At 36.1% G+C, this 23,638-nt stretch overlaps 2 protein-coding genes and 1 pseudogene across 4 annotated transcripts; 2 read left to right on the plus strand and 1 right to left on the minus strand.

Annotated features, from left to right (window-relative positions):
• Window positions 1-2,171: 2,171 nt before the first annotated feature.
• Window positions 2,172-6,468, minus strand: LOC107560768 (aldehyde dehydrogenase family 9 member A1-B-like; annotated as a pseudogene).
• Window positions 6,469-9,630: 3,162 nt separating this feature from the next.
• On the plus strand, window positions 9,631-18,457 carry LOC107560789 (uridine-cytidine kinase 2-B-like). Of its 3 annotated transcripts, none has more exons than XM_016245059.1 (7): window positions 9,631-9,801; window positions 14,100-14,259; window positions 14,533-14,629; window positions 14,741-14,883; window positions 16,135-16,232; window positions 16,428-16,476; window positions 17,576-18,457. In XM_016245059.1, exons 1-7 carry the CDS (start codon window positions 9,697-9,699, stop codon window positions 17,707-17,709), a joined length of 786 nt encoding a protein of 261 aa, XP_016100545.1. In that variant the 5' UTR covers window positions 9,631-9,696; the 3' UTR covers window positions 17,710-18,457. The 3 variants fall into 3 exon arrangements, with proteins under 3 accessions (XP_016100545.1, XP_016100543.1, XP_016100542.1); XM_016245057.1 differs by having other exon boundaries at window positions 17,599-18,457; XM_016245056.1 differs by lacking the exon at window positions 16,428-16,476 and adding an exon at window positions 17,451-17,499.
• LOC107560769 (CXXC motif containing zinc binding protein) lies at window positions 18,148-20,941 on the plus strand. The gene is made up of 7 exons (XM_016245028.1): window positions 18,148-18,159; window positions 18,897-18,953; window positions 19,650-19,731; window positions 19,878-19,909; window positions 20,015-20,092; window positions 20,688-20,753; window positions 20,842-20,941. The coding sequence occupies exons 1-7, from the start codon at window positions 18,148-18,150 to the stop codon at window positions 20,917-20,919; spliced, it is 405 nt and encodes a 134-aa protein (XP_016100514.1). The 3' UTR covers window positions 20,920-20,941.
• The last annotated feature ends 2,697 nt before the right edge of the window (window positions 20,942-23,638 follow it).

Here is a 23,638-nt window from a genome sequence, read left to right on the forward strand (position 1 = left end):
GTTCGGACTGGAGTTTGAACCTCTGCTTAATGATATGAACGGGAATCACCCATGAGCTGTCCCAGCGCAGAGGAAAGATTTCACTCTATCGCTTTGTTCTAAGCAACGGGGGCGTCCCGGGGCTCAAAATTCGCAGGGTGTAACTAAAAAGGTGTCATTGTGAAGTGACATGTGGACAAGTTTTGACCCATGACCCATACTAGGGGTTAGTGCTCTGCATTTATCCCATCCAAAGTGCACACACACAGCAGTGAACACACACACACACACACCAGGAGCAGTGGGCAGCCATTTTTTTTTTGCTGCGGCACCTGGGGGTTGGGTGCCTTGCTCAAGGGCACCTCAGTTGTGGTATTGAAGGTGGGAGAGAGCGCTGTACATTCACTCCCCCCACCTACAATCCCTGCCGGTACGAGACTCGAACCCGCAACCTTTGGGTTATGAGTCCGACTCTCTAACCATTAGACCACGACTTGTCCAGTGAGGTCTGGTTGGGGAGTTGCGGAACAATCTCATATCGCATAATCTTATTAACTGTTTATCTCCTGAACTGCAACTTTCCTTACCACGCTTTTCAGCGCCAATCCCGCCGTGCAGTCAATTTCATTGGTTAAGGTTAGGGTCAGGTGTAGGGTAGGTTTAGGGTTTAGCATTTTTTGTAGCATAATGTAGGAAATCAACACTTTCATTGACACAACCAATAAAATCTTTAGAATCAGCTGTGGGGCGGAGTTTGCACTGAAGTGGATTGGGGGGAAAATTGCGCATGTGTGTCATGTGCCTGTCTGTCAATGGGAGGAAGCCACACCCTATTTTGGAGCTCCCACCCCGTTTTGGAGTTCCCGCCCCCATTTGGAGATCTCCGGGCTGCAGTTATAACCTTGAAGCCAACACATTTTGATCGCCATCTGGTGGCTGGCTGCATAAACCCTGCTCTCTCCATGTAAACCAATGGCTTGAGCCAAACAAAAAAAATCAAATCACACTTCAAATGCATTTTTCCCAGATGGATTGCATAATTTTAGGTAGTTCTTATCACGCGGGTGTATGTTGAAGTGTTCGATTTTCTAATAAGTTTGCTTTTAGTTAGATATTTGATGTAATAAAAACAGGGTGTGGTATCATGATTGTGAGCTTGTGATTGGGTCTGTGGGAGTTTGGGCGGGACTTCACCTCACAATCACTACTGTGCTGACTGGGCTTCAAATGATTCACTACTGCTCAGAATCTGGCTCCAAATGACATCATCTGCACAAGATGACTGTGGCCATATCTGGGTTATTTTGACTTCACTTTTCTATAGTGGAAGGAAGTGAAGATGCGTCATTCATCTTTTTTTTTATGTCCTATTGTCTTGACCTTTTGCAGAATCTATTGCACCGTTCAAACAGCCCAAGAAAGCTATAGCAAAGGTAAGATATTTTTGATTACTTTTTTTAAATAGCGATAAAAGTGTTTTTAAACATAATTTCATGTTTTTTCTTTCATTATATATTTGCACAGAGGAAATGTGTCAGAAAAAAAAGAACACATCAGGCAGGTTTTTACTAATATATATATTTTTAAGTTAATGTTCGTAAAATGTCTTTTTACCAGGTAGAAGTTTAAAAGGGTTTTGACTGGGTAATTAGTTGTGGAGAATTCATCCTCCTCATATTCTAGAATTTGTATATTTATTGAGCGGACTTCCTGTTTCTTTTCACTGATTGTACAAAATGATGTTGAATGCATGACACATCAGCTGCTTGTTATGTATGAATATATACATAAAATAAACAATGCTTCACACTACCTTACATGAGATATTCCTTCATTATGCACAAGCTTGATTACAACGATGTTCCACTTTTTGTCATTAGTTCAAATATATTTCATGCATATAGTTTACCTATTCAATTGCATGAGAATACATTCACAGAACAAGTGATGTCTGTTAAACAGGTACATTAACCAAATATAGCTATTTATTTATCAAATATAATAACAGTTACTTTAAAATAATGCAGTTTACACTCTTTTACGCTCATTAATTGCACCATCCTACAGTACAGGCAGCTGTCATTATTTGATAGAAATTATGTTGGCAAGCTAAACATGGTCCATTAGTGGTGAACATGAATGCATTTCAATAAGTGTAGTTAGTCTTTAGGATACGTGGGTAGTAGAGATCTTGCTGTAAGATTCAATCATTAATCTGCAAGCAGAATACGTCTTGCTCGTGTTCAGAAAAGACTGTCCACATCACCCATCTCCACCACCACAGTCTTCAACTGAGAATAAAATTCAATGGTCACCATGGCCATTTTCTCTCCCAATACCTAAAACCAGTAAAAAGGTCATGTTTAATTTGAGTACAGTGTGTGTACAGAGCAAACACACACAGACAAAAAAATCTTTGATAACTCTCACTCCACCTGAGGCCTTGTATCCTCCAAATGGCACCTCCACAGGGGTGATATAGTAGTTGTTGATGAAGCAAGATCCAGCCTGCAGGTTTTCTATAGCACGATGGGCTCTCTTAACATCTCTGGTGAGTCAGGAACAGACGTTAAGGGAAAATATGAGCAATTGGGGAAAGCCCCAGAAATAATACCCAATCACACAAACTACTGTTCAAAAGTTTGGAAATTATCACTTTTATTGAATAAAGACACATTAAATAGATCAAATGCAATAGCAGAGACACTTATAATGTTACAAAAAAAACGATATGTGACCCTAGACCACAAAACCAATCTTAAGTCGCTTGGGTATATTTTTAGCAATAGCCAAAAAAAAAACATTGTATGGGTCAAAATTATCGATTTTTCTTTTATGCCAAAAATCATTAGGATATTAAGTAAAGATCATGTTCCATGAAGATATTTTGTAAATTTCCAACTGTAAATATATCAAAACTTAATTTTTGATTAGTAATATGCATTGCTAAGAACTTCACTTGGAACGGTGATTTTCTCAATATTTTGATTTTTTTGCACCCTCAGATTCCAGATTTTCAAATAGTTGTATCTCGACCAAATATTGTCCTATCCTAACAAACCATACATCAATGGAAAGCTTATTTATGCTATTTAGCTTAAAGATGATGCATAAATCTCAATTTCAAGAGATTGACCATTATGACAGGTTTTGTGGTCCAGGGTCACATATTTCAATTAAATGCTATTCTTTTAAACTTTGTTCATGAAAGAATCCTGAAAAAATGTATCACCATTTCCACAAAAAATATTAAGCACCACAACTATTTTCAACTTTGATAATGTTTCTTGAGCACCAAATCAGCATATTAGAATGATTTCTGAAGGACCATGTGACACTGAAGACTGGAGCAATGAAGCTGAAAATTCAGCTTTGCATCACAGGAATAATTTACATATTAAAATAGAAAACTGATGTTTTAAATTATATTGCTTTTTCACAATATTACTGTTTTTACAGCATTTTTTATCAAATAAATGCAACCTTGGTGAGCACAAGAGATTTCTTTCAAAAACATTAAAAACCCCAAATGTTTGAATGGTAGTGTTTAAAAAATAACTTTCACTTTACTTAGTAAAGACTCCTGCCGCCAGACCCAGAGCACTGTCATTGGCTCACCGAAGAACCTCGTCCTCGGTCTCAAAGGACAGTACTGACATCACAGGCCCAAAGATTTCCTCTCTGACTCACGTCATGTCATCTGTGCAGCCGTCTGAAAACAAAACACATGAATGAACACACAACACATGATCTCAACATCAGCTGCCAACAACTCAGCGAGCACACATGGCGTCATGCAGTATCCATCTTTTAGTTTCGGATCTGCTGGGATGAAGGGCTCCCCTCCACAGAGCACTCTAGCTCCCGATCAAGAAAAAGTAACTACTTTAAACCATATCATATAGTAAACGATACAATCATGCTACTATATGAATATTTTCTGAAGGTACACCTATACCTCTTTCTTAGCTTGCTTCACATATCACAGCACCTTGTCCAGGTGTGGTTTGCTGACCAGAGCTCCCATACGAGTCTCATCCAACAGAGGGTCTCCTATCTGGATGGCTTTAGTTCTCCTGACCACCTCTTTCAAGAACTGAGGAAGAATTGAGCTTTGCACGAAAACTCTGGTGCCATTGCTGCACACCTACAAGTGGGGGATACAAAAAAAAAGTAATTAAAGAGTGTAAAAATAATACGTATTTGTATGAATATGGAGCTACCGAAGAGCATATTTATAGATGCACAATATAGGTGACCATAAACAGCAAGTGCACCAATGCGAGTGGGTTTATATTATTATTAGTGTCCAGTCTGATTGGGCTGATATTACTAAGGCATAATTGCAGACAAACCGTTGAATTGCTGAAAAACAATATGTGGAAAATAAAAGTGGTAATGCTGCCATGACAAAGTGTTAAAAAAAGTGTTTGTTTTTTTTTCCAACAAAAATGTATACTTTTATTCAGCCAGGATGCATTAACTTTTGATCAAAAGTTAAAACATTTATAATGTTACAAAAGATTTCTATTTCAAAATTTTTCAGAATTAAAAATTTAGAATTGAAAGCAATATTGTAATCGTAATTGTGTATTTGGTCTGTATATCAGCATGGCTGTGATTACCTGTGACCTTGTGTGTACAGCCAGGTAGATGAAAAGTAGCTTGTTATTAGCTAACTCTCTAAAAATACATTTTATATGAAACAGAGGGAAAAAGATGTATGCTCATACTTTGACTTGACTTTCCAATACAGTACCTGGCCTTGAGACAGGAAGTTGGCCATGAGTGCTCCTCTAACAGCGTTTTCTAGGTCAGTGTCCTCAAAGATGATCAGTGGAGATTTACCACCGAGCTCCAGTGTCACTGGTTTAACCCCTCGGGAGGCCATTTCCATTATCTGTTGGGCCAAAATGGGCATTTGAATCAAGTGCAGTTTCCATTACATTTACTATTACTTAGTGACTTTTTCTCAATAGAGTGTATAACATTGGGTATAATAAACTCAACTTGGATTAAAGGAATAGTTCACCCAAAACTTGAAACTGAAAATGTTCTCACCCTCAGACCATCCAAAATCCACTGATGGCAGATGGAATATTCTGACGATGCTTTTCATATTTTTCTTGACCTTGACAGTGTATTTTACTTGGCAGTCAATGGGACAGTCACAAGCCTTCATCCAAAATATCTTAAATTGTGTTCCGAAGACGAACAAAGCTTTTACGGGTTTGGAACGACATGGGGGTAAGTGATTAATGACAGAATTTTCATTTCGGGGTGAAGTATCCCTTTAAGAAAGAAGTCTCTTATGCTTACCAAGGATGCATTTATTTGATAGACAGAAATATTATAAAATATTACATTTGAAAAGAAGTGTTTTCTATTTTAATGTATTTTAAAATGTAACCGAATCTGAAATTTCAGCATCATTACTCCAGTCTTCAGTGTCACATGATCCTTCAGAAATCATTCTAATATGCTGATTTGCTGCTCAGTTATCAATTATTATTAACGCTTAATTTTTTAATAATGGTTCTTATTATTACCAATGTTGAAAGCAGTTTTTGTGGCTTAATATTTTTAATCTGTGGTCTTTTCCCCCCAAGATTCTTTGATGAATAGAAAGAAAAGAATGTATTTGAAATAAAAAATATTTTGTAACATTATAAATGACCTTACTGACACTTTTGATCAACTTAACATTTGGTACTGTATCTCTTATGACAATGCTCAATGCCAAAACAACTAACCTGAAAGTGTGGTGGCTTGTCCTGCAAAATACTCAATGCACAGTCTGGCCGAGTCCACATCTAAACGGGCTTCGGTGATAGACTTGCCATTGTTGACGACCTCTATCTCAGCAATCTCCTCTCTTCTCTTCTATTCTCAATAACAGAAATAACTGAAAAGATCAGACTCAACATGACTTGAATCAATGCAGCACTATTATGTAATATTTTAGTATGCTTGATCAATGCATTCAGGTCTAGCTGCCTCTAGCATGACTCTGACTCTTTCCATGCCTGCCAATTTACTCCACACTGTCAAAGCAGCACTGGCGCTCCTAACAGCTGCATCAACATCTGCGGCGCAACAAGCTTGTAGTTGGCACAGGACACGACCTGGGATACATTCATAAAGATCAGAGATGACAGTGTTTTTCATAGAACAATATGGTGTCTTGAAGAACTCAATGGAGTATGCATAGCCAGATAGCCATTGGGCAATGCTTAGAAGGGGGTGAAATGAAAAAAAAAAATCAGTTTAGTAAATACATTACCTGTTGCAGGCTCATATACTGGTTCGGATTTGGTTTTCACATCTTTGAGGTTTACTCGGCCTCCACACCAGAAGTTCAGTGGATCTGTGATATGAAGGGTTCCTGAGGATATGCTCCTTGTCCTGGTGTAGTGCAGGGCCCCTCGGAGACCCGGGGTCCGGAGACAGCTCAGCAAGGCCATCTTCAAATGCCTAACACTGAACTTTGACCCCCCTAGACGAGTGTCAACAAATGGGAACTTCTCAGATTTTGCACCAAAACAGAGTGTTACAACAAAAAAAACAGTCAAGCGTTAAAAAAAATAAATTTAAAGTTAAATAATTTTTATAAAAACTTCATGCCTATGTTATCCCCTGCGAAATCTGTCTGCAAAAGTCAAAAGTAACAACATCAGCCGTCCGTTTAAATGCAACCTACAACAAGCAAGTGTTGGGTTTGAAAATACTAGTAAGCAAAGGTTTTGCAGCGACAGCCGTTCACTCACTTCCTGCTGCAGCAGGTCACTCTGACAGTGTTGCCAACTAATTTTCAGGGGAAGTTGCTAAATGACGAGTTCGGATCAGTCTGGCCATGTTCCAGCATTTTAGGGCGGGCCTTCTGCTCAAGAACGACTCCCATTGGTTTCTTCTTGATGATGTCATCTGACGGTTCCGCAAATAAAAAAAACTAAATGTAATTACTAATTAATGTCACACTTTGTATAGCACTGACTGTCTTATACTATGCTCTGTTTGTTATTGGGTCTATTTTCATTAATAAAAAACTAAAAAAACTAAATGTAATTTGAGAATGATGCATTATGCTAAATTGATTGTACTTGTGTAATATGTACTTTTGCTGGAAATGTTCTGTGTTTGCACTATTGTTATGTTTATTAAAAAAACCTATATTATAATAAAAATTATTTAAAAAAAACCCGTTGTTCATCTCTTTTGGAACTGTCCATTTACAAATACATTTTGGCAAGGTGTTTTAGGTTTCATTAGGAGTTCAATTAATAATGAATGTGTCCTGTTTGGAAGGACGTAGTGCTGGGTTTCACTGAGTATGAACAGTCTAATAATAATAATAATAAAAAGAAAGTTTTATGTAGTGAATCTGATTTTGGTGCTTGCAAAATTCCACATTCACAAATGCAAACATTCAAACTCCAGACCTCTCTTTTTTTGTTTTCATGAAAGAATTTGAGCAATACCTTTCATTGATCCAATTGCCTAAAAACAAAAGGGCTTTAAAAGCTATCTGTTTGTAACTCTTTTCCTAACTTCAATGACATGCAATTCTCTAAATGTTCTTCTTCAGTGTGTAAAGTAGTAAAAAGCACCCCCTTTTTCTTTTTTATTGATTGATTTATTCTTAATTTTGTTTGCATTGTCTATTATTTGTATGTGCTGATATTTGTATTACTGTGTTTGAGCATTAATTAAAAAAAATTGAAAAAACAGATGAAATTTTAAAAATAATATAAATATAAATAAATATAAATAAATTTGTCTCTAAATATGTTGATGTTGACAGTATGTGCTCATTTTGTTGAGTTCCTATCACTGTGAAGTAAACCTAAAACATCCAAACTGAATGCTATTATGGTAAAACATATGATAAATCACTGGAATATGTTGTCTTTTTTTCTTTCCTTTTTATTTTATATGGTAAATGTTTATATACGGGGACATTCCCTGTCAATAAACCTACCATTTTGGCCTACTTTTCCACAGATTTTAATTGAGTCGTCTAAATGTCGTCTTTTCATCTGTTTTGTCATTTATTTGGACATACAGGGACTTGTATTTAGAGATGTGTATGTATGCATTAATTTACTTTCATCACAAAGAAAGAGCAGACAAACAGAGCATATTTAAATGGTGCTTGTTTAATGGTAAACCTGAGTTCAAATCGGTAATCGTTTTAATCTGCATTTTATCAAACTAATGGTAAACTGAAATATGCAAACAGTACTAAGTGGAAGAAGAGAGTAGCTTGCAATGCACGTTTGCATTATTTTCTTTGGTGGAAAAGTAGTGCGTGGGACAGAAGGAGGAGGAGCGCTGTGTGTGCAGTGTTGCCAAGTCCGCGGTTTTCCCGCGGAATCGGGCCACTTTAACACTGTTTCCGCGGGTTGTTTTTCATGTCCGCAGGTTGAAGCGACTCCAATAACATGATATGTATCCCCTGGAATGCGATTTTTAACTGGAGACCCCTAGGGCTGGACAATAATTCAATATCAATATGTATCGCGATATAATTCTTTTCAATAACGGTGATATGATTTTTAAACACATTTCCGATATTTCGATATACATTACCAGTGTTTCCCACACATTGATTTATTTGTGGCGTTTGACTTCGTTGAATAAACACGAGCACTGTACGTTTTAAAATCAAAACGTGGCGCGGGTGTTTTATATGAATGTATCTCTGAAGGGAAAGGACTGTCCTCAGAAAAGTTTCGATTACATTTTCATTTTATCTGATAAAGTAGCGTTCATGAGCAGAGCTGCTTTGTTTACAACCATTACAGGTGAAACAGCAAGTTCTGCCGCTCTTAAAGCGCCTCCTGCTGGCAGACAATCAGTTTTTCAATTTTCAATAAGCCCGTCTCCAGCAACATGTTTTTGTTGTTGCTCTTTTTTTCTGCAGCAACTCAGAGCACTTTTCATATTCGTTATCCTGGCTGAAGCACATTTGTTTCAATCTATAACAATAATCAGCCACCCTACATTACCAGTCAAAGGTTATTGAACAGTAAGATTTTTAATGTGTTTTTTTTTGTTTTAAGAATTATCTTCTGCTCACCAAGTCTGCATTTATTTGATCCAAAGATAGAAAAGAGTTATTTTTAAATAGTACAATTATTTCAAAATGTTACTGTTTTTGCTGTATTTTGGATCAAATAAATGCAGTCTTGGTGAGCAGAAAAGAATTCTTTAAAAACAATAAAAATCTTACTGTTCAAAAACGTTCGACTGGTATGTTAGAAGATATTAATAATTAATAAGGTGAGTCTGAGATGTTTATTTGACAGTGATTTCATATTTCTTGTTTGTATGAAGGCTAATAAAAGGTGAACATTAATTTATTTGTGCTGTTTTTTTTTTCTAAAGTATTATATGGTTTTATATGAGGTGTCATAGACTTGGCAAATTCATTTTTCATAAAAACATCTGTTGTGGGCGTTCTTGGCAGTTTTCACAAGGCTTTTTTAAATAGTGTTCATATCGATATCGGAATTATATCGTATCTACCGAAATTAAGAAATATATCGTGATATAAATTTTGGCCATATCGTCCAGCCCTAGGGACCCCCTCGAAACGCGATTGGGCTAGTTTTGAGTAGCGATTAGGAGGGTTTTCTTATGAAAACCTGGCAACCCTGTAGTGTGTGTGTATTATTAGAATAGCGACACACTCTCTCTTGTGCTCGCACACCAAGCATGGCTGGCGACAGTGAAACACATCTGAAGGACAGAGCGGAGAACGGCCACAACACCAGACAGCCGTTCCTCATCGGTGTGTCTGGAGGCACCGCCAGCGGAAAGGTCTGAGCTTTATGAGTGTTTGTCAATAACCGTACAGCCCCAGACGCTATTATCATGTCGGTTAACGGGGGGTTTCTGTGCCTCCAGCGACCGCGTTGCTTTATAATATCATAATATACACGAAAAGCGATTTTATAAATTCCACATATGGGATTTTATAACGTATTCATACGTCCCTATATCACACAGGTCTACAACTTAATTATTTAAAACCTTTATATTTTTGCCATTTCTTTGTCTTTTGCTTCACTAAGTGAATTGCGCGCGGAAATAATTAAAACGTTAAACTAACCGACAACCCATAATTTCCATAATCCCGTTCAGATGTGTCCGGTTCGTGTTTATCATCGGGTTAAATGTCGAGTACGCCATTAGCTCCACTGTTGTCGTTTATTTGCTTGCAAGCGACCTCGAATGTCGAAATCGGATGTTGACATGTTTATTTGTTGCCATGCTGGTTTAAAAGTGGTTTGAGTTCTCCGTTAAAAAAAAAAAAAAAAGTGTTACTTCCTCAAGTAGGCGAAGGAAAGTTGCGGGAAAGTGACGTCATAATAGCGGAGGATGTTTACATTGTATCAAAGCGTTCATTAAGCTTCCGCTGACCTTCATGTGCAGGAAACATCACACCCGCCGCTAAAGAATGAACTTGTGAAAACTCTTTGAACAAAATTCAACTTGCAGGCAAAATGGGGTTGCCTTGTTTATAGGTCGCCCTTAGGAAAACGTCCCTCTTTTATAAATGACCCAGATTTGAAATGCTTTGGCCAATGAATGGAGGCCGTTCTTCCCCGCTGAATGTCCTTACATGGGATACATGAGCGATTTCCCAGAGTTCACAGCACATGTCTGCAGAGACTAGGGATGCAACGATTATAGATTTTGGTGGTACGATTATTGTCTGAGGAATAATCACGGTTTTACGATTATTATAATTAGTATTATTTATTCATATCCCAGCATTACTAATGTATAAAATCACATGAACACTCTTGAGATATTAAAGTGTTATTTATTGCTGGCTTTTGAAACAGAAATAACCCGGTAACCAACAATACAGCACAAAATAATAATAAACAAAAGTCCATCTCTCCCATTGGAATTAAAAAACAGGTGACCTCTGCTCTGTAAACATCCATGACAGTATTTCTCTTTTGAAAATAACAAATGGAAATGGATCACAAAAGTGTTTAATGTTTTCAGTTTGTACGTTCTTTACATTTCTTTTGGACCTGGGGTAGAGACTTTGGAAACATGGTGAAAAAAAAAAAATCTTGTTGGTTTTTACTTCTGAATGATACTACAACGGGGACAGTTAATGAAGTAGCCTATTATTAATATACGACTAATATTAACTTTATTTGTCCCACGGTGGAAACTGTTACTAATGATGGACATAAACTGAAATATGATTGTAATCAGCTGTCATCCATACGTATTCATTTTAATAATCTCCATCTAATGCATGTAGTAGCCTCCGTGCCTTTTAAGCTGGTGCACCGCTAGTGTAACTTTTTTCATTTTGCGTAAGCTGCAACAGTTTCGTTGCGTGTAACCGAAACACTCGGTTTAGCGGAACCTTTACGATTAATTAACCGTGACGTTTTAAAGCGCGGTTAATCGCGAAACCGGTTAATCGCTGCATCCCTAGCAGAGACCCCAATGGTTTATCTGTAGTACAAGTTAAAAATATTCACCAAAACATGCCATCATTTGCTCCCCTTTTTCATGTTGTGCGGAACATAATTTTTGATATGAAGAATATTTGTAATCTAACTGTTGGTGCCCATTGACTTCCATATTGTATGGACTACAAACACTAAGAAAGTCATACAGGTTTGGAACGACATGAGGACAAGTAAATTACAGTTTTTGAACTATTCCTTTAACTCCGTAAGCCTGACATATAAAATAATAGTCAGAAAAGCTTATTGTTTTATCTAGCTTATTGAAACTTTAGACAATTTTTTAAAAATGCTGGTGGAAATAAAGTTTCGCTGTTTGGTCCCTCTGTCACAGTTCATCTAATGCATGTAGTAGCCTCCGTGCCTTTTAAGCTGGTGCACCGCTAGTGTAACTTTTTTCATTTTGCGTAAGCTGCAACAGTTTCGTTCCGTGTAACCGAAACACTCGGTTTAGCAGAACCTTTACGATTAATTAACCGTGACGTTTTAAAGCGCGGTTAATCGCGAAACCGGTTAATCGCTGCATCCCTAGCAGAGACCCCAATGGTTTATCTGTAGTACAAGTTAAAAATATTCACCAAAACATGCCATCATTTGCTCCCCTTTTTCATGTTGTGCGGAACATAATTTTTGATATGAAGAATATTTGTAATCTAACTGTTGGTGCCCATTGACTTCCATATTGTATGGACTACAAACACTAAGAAAGTCATACAGGTTTGGAACGACATGAGGACAAGTAAATTACAGTTTTTGAACTATTCCTTTAACTCCGTAAGCCTGACATATAAAATAATAGTCAGAAAAGCTTATTGTTTTATCTAGCTTATTGAAACTTTAGACAATTTTTTAAAAATGTGTTTGAGTATCATATTTGATACATCAGGCTTTTATGGCTCATATAGTATGATACATGTGAATATGGAGATCTTTATTACGGACTACTTGCATAAAATGCATAAAAATATAAGTTTTCAGTTTCACTCTATATCTCCCATTAATATGCCTTAGTAAGATGCCTTAGTAACATGCTTAGTTTTGTGATCAAAGCTCTGTAGTTTTAACTGAGGGACAAAACGTATAATGCCGCGCAATTATGATTGAGAGATCTACAAATGTGCATTCCTCAAAAGCCCTATGTATCACATTTAATACTCACATTTTAACATGATTATTCTAAATAATGACATATGTGACCCTGGACCACAAAACCAGTCTTAAGTGTCAATTTTTCAAAATTTAGATTTATTCATCACAAGAAAGCTGAATAAATAAGCGTACCATTGATGTATGGTTTGTTAGGATAGGATAATATTTGGTCGAGATACAACTATTTGAACATCTGGAATCTGAGGGTAAAAAAAAATCTAAATATTGAGAAAATCGCCTTTAAAGTTGTCCAAATGAAGTTCTTAGGAATGCACATTACTAATCAAAAATTAAGTTTTGATATATTTACGGTAGGAAATTTTTGAGTATCATATTTGATACATCAGGCTTTTATGGCTATATATAGTATGATATATGAGAATATAGAGATCTTTATTACGGACTACTTGCATAAAATGCATAAAAATATAAGTTTTCAGTTTCACTCTATATCTCCCATTAATATGCCTTAGTAAGATGCCTTAGTAACATGCTTAGTTTTGTGATCAAAGCTCTGTAGTTTTAACTGAGGGACAAAACATATAATGCCGCGCAATTATGATTGAGAGATCTACAAATGTGCGTTCCTCAAAAGCCCTATGTATCACATTTAATACTCACATTTTAACATGATTATTCTAAATAATGACATATGTGACCCTGGACCACAAAACCAGTCTTAAGTGTCAATTTTTCAAAATTTAGATTTATTCATCACAAGAAAGCTGAATAAATAAGCGTACCATTGATGTATGGTTTGTTAGGATAGGATAATATTTGGTCGAGATACAACTATTTGAACATCTGGAATCTGAGGGTAAAAAAAAATCTAAATATTGAGAAAATCGCCTTTAAAGTTGTCCAAATGAAGTTCTTAGGAATGCACATTACTAATCAAAAATTAAGTTTTGATATATTTACGGTAGGAAATTTACAAAATATCTACATGGAACATGATCTTTACTTTAATATCCTAACTATTTTTGGCATAAAAGAAAAATCTTTCATTTTGAGCCATACAATGTATTTTTGGCTATTGCTACAAATATACCCCAGCGACTTGAGACTGGTTTTGTGGTCCAGGGGCACATATGGATAACCAACTAAAATGTATGCAGTCCAGTAAGTGTTCATATTTAAATATTACTAACAATATAAAGTTTTCATGTTAAGTTGATACAAATCAGTCAAGATTTCACAGCAAAATGACACGTGTACCACGACCTGAAGGGGAACGTTTTTTTAGAATTATACTAAAAGGCCTTTTACTTAGACGACAGAAGGCATGTAGTAGATTGTGTACAACAGGTTTTCCAGCAAATTTTTGATCATGTTGATAATGTAGAGGCCTTCGAAGGCCTCAGTGTTAATAACACAAACACTGTGGCTATAGGTTGAGTATATCTGAACTGGGTAGCTTAGAGTTTAGCACTTAAAACTAAGTGGTTTTGTGTTTTCTCCTCTCAGTCTTCGGTATGTGAGAAGATCATGGAGCTGTTGGGCCAGAATAAAATTGACCGTCACCAGCGGCAAGTGGTCATCCTCAGTCAAGACAGCTTTTACAGGGAGCTCACACCTGAACAGAAAGCTAAAGCACTCAAGGGCCAATTCAACTTCGATCACCCAGGTACTTTAATGTCTGAGGGTTGTTAAAGAAGTCAGAAGTTCACTCAGAAGTTAGAATATGCTCATCTATTACTTCTATTCATGGAATGCAAAAAAACCCCGTCCCATTACTACGCATGTGAGAACCAATGGTGTTTTCTGTTAGTCTTCAATTTTGGTTCAATCCTTACACAAAACTATCACATGGTTTCTCAAGGCACGTGTCATATGGACTACGTTTATGGACATTCCTTTTAAAGAATAATCGGTTTATCAATGTTTCTGTCATTCACAGATGCTTTCGACAATGAGCTGGTCATGAAGACTCTGCGTGACATCATTCAGGGGGAGACTGTGCACATCCCAGTTTATGACTTTGTTACCCATTCCAGGTCAGTGCTGCACTCTGTCTCTTCACAAGTTGCTGTTTTGGGTGTTCAGATGGGTGAATCACCATTGGATGTGTTATCTTTTGAATCATATGTTCTCCACACATCTTACAGGAAGGATGACTTTGTGACCGTGTATCCAGCAGATGTGGTTCTCTTTGAGGGGATTCTCATGTTCTACTCACAAGAGATTCGAGATCTGTTCCAAATGAAGCTGTTTGTGGACACAGACCCAGACACGCGCCTCTCGCGAAGAGGTAGATGAATTGTGTGACATTTTGGTTTAAGTAGTGCTTTTTGTCTTTCTTTCTTACCTGTGTAAGTAGAATAGATCTAAGGACTGATTATAATGAGAGTGATTTCATCTGGGTTTACAGGGTCATTATCATTACATGAAACTAGGAATAATCATTTGTGTTAAATAGAAATTAATGCAAAGAATTTAGCATTTTGCTGCATTCCAAAGTTCAAGTTTGAACTGACCTGTGAATTTTTATTAATACCAATAGAAGATATATATGTATATGTGTGTGATCTTTGCAGAATTAAAAGAATGTAAATGTTAAAGCTGCATGTGTGTAGTGTTGCAGGAAAGGTATTTTTCATTTTATATTTTTACATTTTGGAGTTATATATTGAATTTTATGTTTTTAAATAAGAAAACATAGAGCATCATGTCATATTATGATCTGTGCAGTATCTGAAGAAATTGTGTTCTCAATCTAGTGTAACTGACATTATACTTACAAAAAAAAAAGAAGACTTCAAAGTATGTTTAAAATAAGTTTAAGTACTAAAATTAGTAAAACAGGAAGTTAAATATTAAAGAAATATTACAATAGAAAAAAACGAATAAAAATGAAAAAAAAAAAAACTATAAAAGTCAAGTCACCTTTAAGCCCCGTTCACACCAAGAACAATAACGATAAAGTTCTAAAAATCGTTCTCAATATTAAAGAATAGCAGAGTCCACACCACAGCTATAACGATAAACGCACAGAGAAACGAAATCGCTGGAATCACTTTCAAAACGATTTTTCTCCAGCCGATGAACGACAGCCAATCAGAATCCATCCTGCTGTAACGAGCTCAAGAATTTAATGCGGCAGACAGGTGCGCTTAGAATAAACCGACGATATCGTTCGCTGGTGTGGACGCTAATATCGTTATCTTTATAATTATCGTTCTTGGTGTGAACGGGGCTTTATTTATATAGCACTTTATACAATACAGATTGTGTCAAATCGGCTTTACAGTGTTAAACTGGAAAATAATGATAACATTAATTATATCTAACTTTTTAATGTATTTTACGTCTTTAAATATTTCAATGAGACAAAGGATCTTTCATTTGTATGTGGTATGCTTGATTATTTAAAAAAAATCAGCCATTATTATGTATTTTATAAAACACGTTTGTGCTGAACATCCAGCAATAATAGCTGTATTGAGGTCAAATAAGCGTGAAGGTTTGGTTAACCCGCCCAACACTTGTATGTTTTTATCAGTGTTGCGGGACATCGGTGAGAGAGGCAGAGAGTTGGAGCAGGTTCTGAACCAGTACATCACCTTTGTGAAGCCAGCCTTTGAGGAGTTCTGTCTTCCTGTGAGTATCTTCATAAAAGCCTTTCCAAATCCTTCTGAACTAAACTTCACTTCTCCGTTATTATAGCTGCTTTTAACTATACTTTATTGTTAGAAAAGGTGTCACGTGTATATACCAACTTGACACCTTCCATCTGCTTCCTCACTGTTACTCCATTTTTGTGCCCTAAATTATTTTTGACATTTATATTTGCAGACCAAAAAGTATGCAGACGTCATCATCCCCCGAGGAGCAGACAATCTCGGTGAGTCAGTAGTCACTAGTTATTTGATATGGCATGCACACTGGAGCCTATAAAAGTCAAGTCACCTTTAAGCCCCGTTCACACCAAGAACAATAACGATAAAGTTCTAAAAATCGTTCTCAATATTAAAGAATAGCAGAGTCCACACCACAGCTATAACGATAAACGCACAGAGAAACGAAATCGCTGGAATCACTTTCAAAACGATTTTTCTCCAGCCGATGAACGACAGCCAATCAGAATCCATCCTGCTGTAACGAGCTCAAGAATTTAATGCGGCAGACAGGTGCGCTTAGAATAAACCGACGATATCGTTCGCTGGTGTGGACGCTAATATCGTTATCTTTATAATTATCGTTCTTGGTGTGAACGGGGCTTTATTTATATAGCACTTTATACAATACAGATTGTGTCAAATCGGCTTTACAGTGTTAAACTGGAAAATAATGATAACATTAATTATATCTAACTTTTTAATGTATTTTACGTCTTTAAATATTTCAATGAGACAAAGGATCTTTCATTTGTATGTGGTATGCTTGATTATTTAAAAAAAATCAGCCATTATTATGTATTTTATAAAACACGTTTGTGCTGAACATCCAGCAATAATAGCTGTATTGAGGTCAAATAAGCGTGAAGGTTTGGTTAACCCGCCCAACACTTGTATGTTTTTATCAGTGTTGCGGGACATCGGTGAGAGAGGCAGAGAGTTGGAGCAGGTTCTGAACCAGTACATCACCTTTGTGAAGCCAGCCTTTGAGGAGTTCTGTCTTCCTGTGAGTATCTTCATAAAAGCCTTTCCAAATCCTTCTGAACTAAACTTCACTTCTCCGTTATTATAGCTGCTTTTAACTATACTTTATTGCTAGAAAAGGTGTCACGTGTATATACCAACTTGACACCTTCCATCTGCTTCCTCACTGTTACTCCATTTTTGTGCCCTAAATTATTTTTGACATTTATATTTGCAGACCAAAAAGTATGCAGACGTCATCATCCCCCGAGGAGCAGACAATCTCGGTGAGTCAGTAGTCACTAGTTATTTGATATGGCATGCACACTGGAGAGATGTAATTTGATCTCACTTTCTTTCTAGTGGCTATTAATCTGATTGTGCAGCATATTCAGGATATCCTGAATGGAGGAGTCACCAAACGGCAGAACGGTTTTCAGGACGTCCACGAAAGCCCCAGACAAAGACGGCCGTCTGAGTCGAGTCGACCTCACTGACCTCACTGTGGCCCTTCCCTCCATTGAGGAGAGGACAGAACTGAATAATAACAGTGTACGTCCCATTCATCCAATGACAATGAAGGGATGCAGCAGCTGAAATGCCTTTGTTATAGTGACTATTATTTGCATTTGAAATGTTGTGCATAATTGTTTGCTGATACAGGCTTTTGAAAGTGCTATGTTTTTTGGAAGGTTTGATTGCAAACTCAGCCTGTCCTGTCAGTGTGTCTATCTGCTTTCTTAGATGCTCGGAAAATAAATGAATAGTATGGAATGTTTTGTCAGACTGGACGTAGAGACAACTTTGATTACAGTGCTATTTGCGTACGTACTTGAAGTCAGAGCTCAGGTTGGGTGGGTTGTTCCATCCACTAAAGAAAAAACCTTAGTACCTCATATTTGAGGCTTTTTTTATATGCGTGTGTGATTGAAGAGATGCGTGATTTTGTAATGATGCAACATGGTACACTAGCATTTTATATAGTTTTTTTGTAGCTTTCTAGTTAATTCTCAATGTTGATATGCGGTTCTTACAGTTGTAGTTTTTTGTACATATGACGTGACGCGTTTTGTCGACTATATTTACAGTTTTACCAGAACTGGTTCTTGATTTTTCCCGTCATATCTTAGTGTGCATACATAGTATTTTACCCCAGTTACTAAAGTACTACATCCCCAGATAAAATCAGGGATTATATTAAAAACCTCAATCACAATTATTGTTAACACCAAAAAACTGATTACTTGAGTAAGCCTATATTTATTTTAGTAACCCTGTGCTAGGAATTTTTCACTGGATAACTTATTTACATCTGATTTTGTTGACTAATAATCCATTATGTTGTGGTGGAATAAAATAATAAAACTATACACAACTATATGTCTCTTTGTTACACTCGTTTCATGCATGTAATACCCACGCAATTGGATGTCGTGCAGCAGCGGAGATGTGGCTCATTATGGGTGTATGCATGTGTGTAAAAATATTATTACTTTAAGCAGTTCACTGTTTTTATGGAAATTGAGAAATCACTCACTTTTCAGGATCTTTAACTATTTATAGATTTAGAGTCATTCATAATGTGATGAATACTACTGATAATAATGTAACGTTACTGATAATTGTAGTGAAACCTGTTCAATTTAATGCCATATAATTGAATATCTGACTCCTGTCCTTGCAGCTGAAGTGTGGGAATTGTGGTGAGGTGTCAGATAAATGGCAGTACATCACCTTACTGGTAGGTTGAAAAGTGTGGGAAATAGAGTTAATAACTGGTTTGCATCATATACTAGTATTGTTGCAAGATATTCACATGCTTTTGTCCAAATCAGCTTAAAAACGAGGAACAAAAAGGGAGCAAACAACATTAGCAGTGAAGATATGTTCATCTTCCCTATTTTAAAAGCATTTTTTCTATTACATTTTGCAAGTAAACAGAAAATAAATAAATAATATTTCAATAAAACACTGAAAAGGGAACAAACATGCAGTTTTCATTGTGATTTTTTCCCCCAATAAATGTGTTTTCATTATTTCTCAAAAAAGTGACACACAATGCAATTGACATTTTTCTCTCCTAAGTTTTCAATGCATTTTATGTCCCTTTCTTCACAATGTGTAAAAAAAATAATTGAAAAATTGCTTTTGAAATAATTTTAAAAATACACGAATAAGCACTGCCACACTGCATTGCAGAGAAAACATTTAATAAATATGTCACAAAGAAATTAAAATTTTGTCACCCCCATGGCTGTTCCAAAACAGTGATTTTATTTATTTATTTTTATTTATAGTTAAGTTGTTATTCATTCAAAATCTCGCCTTCATTGATACACTGCACTTTTGCATTTGTGTTATTTCATGCATACTAAATTGCCTTAGTGCATAGAAATAAACATCTGTGTAGTGATCGTTGGTCCTTTCCTTTCTTCAGGACAGCATGCCACTGAAAGGAGGACGAGGGAGTGCTAGCATGGTGCAGAAGTGCAAACTGTGTTCTCGGGAAAACTCCATAGGTAACCAAACTACTAGCTAGTAAATGTGCTGATAAAATGCTTACACATGGCCTGAATCTCTATTGGTGTTTCTATATTTTTGCTTTGGCCGTGGGTAAGTGCATATGGATGGCTTATTAGTCTTAACTGGATGTCTTACTTTCCAGCTATCCTGAGGGACACAATTACACCTTACAATGTAAGGCAGAATAAATTCATTTTTTTGTTTGTTAATTTAAAAACCACAATTTCTAGTTACATAATGCATATAGTATTGCTGGTACATGTATTTTCTCTTCTGAAGGCAGAAGACAGTGAAAGGTATAAGACAATTGTCCAGTTTGAGTGTCGAGGTCTGGAACCAGTCGATTTTCAACCTCAGGTGAGATTCCAATAGTATAGTATAGTGTATATATTTTTTTTAAAGAAATGAAAGTATTGATTCAGCAAGGAAGCATTAAATTACTCAAAAGTGACAGTGAAAACATTTATGAAAGATTTGTTACAAAAATATTTATTTTCAATTAAATGCCGTTGTTTTGAACTTTCTATTGACCAAAGAATCCTGAAAAAAAAAAATACGTTGGTCTCCACAAAAATATATATTTTTTAAACATTGATAATAATAATGTTTCTTGAGCAGCAAATCAGCATATTAGAATGATTTCTGAAGGATCATGTGACACTGAAGACTGGAGTAATGATGCTGAAAATTCAGCTTTGCATCACAGGAATGAACTATATTTTAAACAGTTGTTTTAAATTGTAATATTATTTAAAAATATTTCAATATTTTATTATAGTTTTGATCACATAAATGCAGCATCGGTGATGAGCTTAAGAGACTTCTTTCAAAAACATTTAAAAAATCTTGCTAACCGTAAATTTTTGAATGGTAGTGTATATAATTAAATAGTTGTTAAATTATCTTTACCCTAATCTGAATAAAACACATAAACATTCACTTTATTTTTCAGGCTGGTTTTGCCGCTAGAGGAGCAACAACATCTACCCAGTTCCCTGAAATCAACCTGCAAGAGAAGGTAAGAAAGAAAAAAAAGGAATTCTCATATCATATCACACCTTCTAGTTCATTCAGGAGCTCATAACATTCTCTTTTACATATTTCAGGACTGGACGGACTACGATGAGAAGGCCAGTGAGTCTGTGGGGATCTATGAGGTCACACATCAATTCCTCAAGTGCTGAAAAATGAAGAGGTCTGATTGAAGAACAACTGATTGGTTACTGAATGAAGAATGAAGTTTTAAATTGACTGCACCACACTCTTGTTAGTCAGTGCTGATTGGTAAAAGGCTTATTATGTGTGAGATGGACAGTAAGTTTGGTTATACTATACTACAATAATAAAGTATGGAATGATTGGATATTTTTGTGTTTGTGTTTATGTGGGTTTGTCTTTTAGTAAAATGATCCAGAAAAGGAGAAGAGAGGCAGAGGAATATATTTACATGCCATTGTGACACATGGCAAGTACATTTACATTTAATCATTTAGCAGACGTTTTTATCCAAAGCAACTTACAAATGAGGGCAATAGAAGCCATCAAAACAACAAAAGAGCAACAATATATAAGTGTTGTGACAAGTCCCAGTTAGTCTAACACAGTACATATAGCAAGCTTTTTTTCTGTTTCTTTTTTAAATGTTTTTTATAATAAAAGAATAAAAAGTAGATAGAAAAGAGATAGAATAGAGCTAGTGTTAGAGGATAGTGTCAAGTTATTATTATTTTCATAATTAAAAAGAAAACAAGTAGATAGAATAGAATTATGATAGAGAGTGTTAGTTTTAGAGGGCCAAGTGTAGATGGAACAGATGAGTCTTCAGCCATTTCTTGAAGATGGCTAAAGACACGAGTTTGGGCAGGTCATTCCACCAGCAGGGAACAGTGAAGGTAAAAGTCTGGGAAAGTGATTTTGAGCCCTTTTTAGGGTGGCACTATAATGCGCCATTCATTTGCAGAATGCAAACTTCTGGAAGGCACGTAAGTCTGAAGTAGTGAATTTAGGTAAAGGTTGTTTTGTAGGCAAACATCAATGCCTTGAATTTTATGCGAGCAGCTATTGGTAGCCAGTGCAAACTGATGAACTGATGTGTGACATGAGCTCTTTTCGGCTCGTTAAAGTCTAATCTTGATGCCGTGTTCTGGATTAATTGTAAAGGTTTATTAGAACTGGCTGGAAGACCTGCTAAGAGAGCATTGCAATAGTCCGGGTCTGCATAAAACAAGAGCTTGAACAAGGAGTTGTGTAGCATGTTCCGAAAGAAAGGGCCTGATCTTCTTTATGTTGTATAAAGCAAATCTGCAGGACCAGGCAGTTTTAGCAATGGGGTCTGTGAAATTTCATCTGATCATCAATCACAACTCCAAGGTTCCTGGCTGTCCTTGAAAGAGTTATAGTTGATGCACCTAGCTGTATGGACAAATTGTGATGAAGTGATGGGTAGTCTGAAACCACAGGCAGGTCTTGGCAAGGTTGAGTTGAAGGTGATGGTTCTTCATCCAGCAGAAAATGTCTGTTAGTCATGCTGGGATTCGAGCAGCTATCGTTGGATCATCCGGATGGAATGAGAGGTAAAGTTGAGTGTCATCGGCATAGCAGTGAGATGAAAAGCCATGTTTCTGAATGACAGAACCTAGAGATGCCATGTAGACAGAGAAGAGAAGTGCTCCAAGAACTGAGCCCTGAGGCACCCCAGTAGCTAGATGTTGCGACTTGGACACCTCACCCCTCCAAGATACCTTGAAGGACCTATCTGAGAGATAAGATTCAAACCGCTGGAGTGCAGTTCCTGAGAATCATTGTAAGTTTACAATGCTGAACATTTTGTCAGTGAACATCAATGGGACATTTTAAGAAAATATTTATTCATTTATTTGGTGAAATATTTCTATACATTACAAACACCAATAGATAGCACACTTCAGAATTGAGATTTCAGTTATCAAATTGTAAGTACTGCAATAGTGCAAATAAAGCCAAATGGCAGTAAACATACATTAAATATGTTGGGCTATAGTGTGAAATGTGTACAGAGAGATTACTTAAAACAGAAGGCTAAACATAGTGTCATAGGAAAATCTTCTAATCTAACATAAGAGAGATTTCATACAAAATTACATGTTCTTGAATCTTGAAATTTAATAATAAAAAAATGTATCTTTTAGAAATTAATATTTATAATGGTATCTCCAATAATCACTGTTGCATCTAAGCCATTGATTGTCTCTCTAGAACAAGCAACAAGGTATTTACTGAAGTCACACATCACAAATCATCATAATATAAAATGTATCTGTTTCAATGTGTATTCCCTAAAAGTTACTGGTATCTGTTTTACTTTTTAATACTGTACTTGGTAACAATTTAGATTAGGGAACACAAATTCAATATTAACTAGGAGTTTTACCTCAATAAACTCCTCTTTTGCTGCTTATTGGTAGTAAGGTAGTTGTTGCAGTATGTTTAGGTATTAGGTAGGGTTAAGGGATCTAGAAAATGGTCGTGCAGAATAAATCATTAATATGTGTTTTATACGTGCTAATAAACAGCCAATATGCATGCTAATAAGTGACTAGTTAATAGTGAGTAGTGTTCACTAAAGTGTTACTATATACTTTTAAGAATTCCAATGTAACAAGTTTTGAATTAGATAATGTCTGTTCCAATTGTTACTGATAAAAGTTTTATCTCGTTAGGGACAAATTCTCACTATCAACTAGTTGCTTATTAGCATGCATATTGATTACTAGTATATTGGCTGTTTATTAGTTCTTAAAAAGCACACATTAATGTTTTATGCATGACCATATTTTAGAACACCTAATCTGACCTCATACCTAAACTTAACAACTACTTTACCGACTATTAATAAGTAACAAATTAGGAGTTAATTGAGGCAAT

Source organism: Sinocyclocheilus grahami, unplaced genomic scaffold, assembly GCF_001515645.1.
Source record: "Sinocyclocheilus grahami isolate Dianchi unplaced genomic scaffold, SAMN03320097.WGS_v1.1 scaffold742.1, whole genome shotgun sequence".
Lineage (NCBI taxonomy): Eukaryota > Metazoa > Chordata > Actinopteri > Cypriniformes > Cyprinidae > Sinocyclocheilus > Sinocyclocheilus grahami.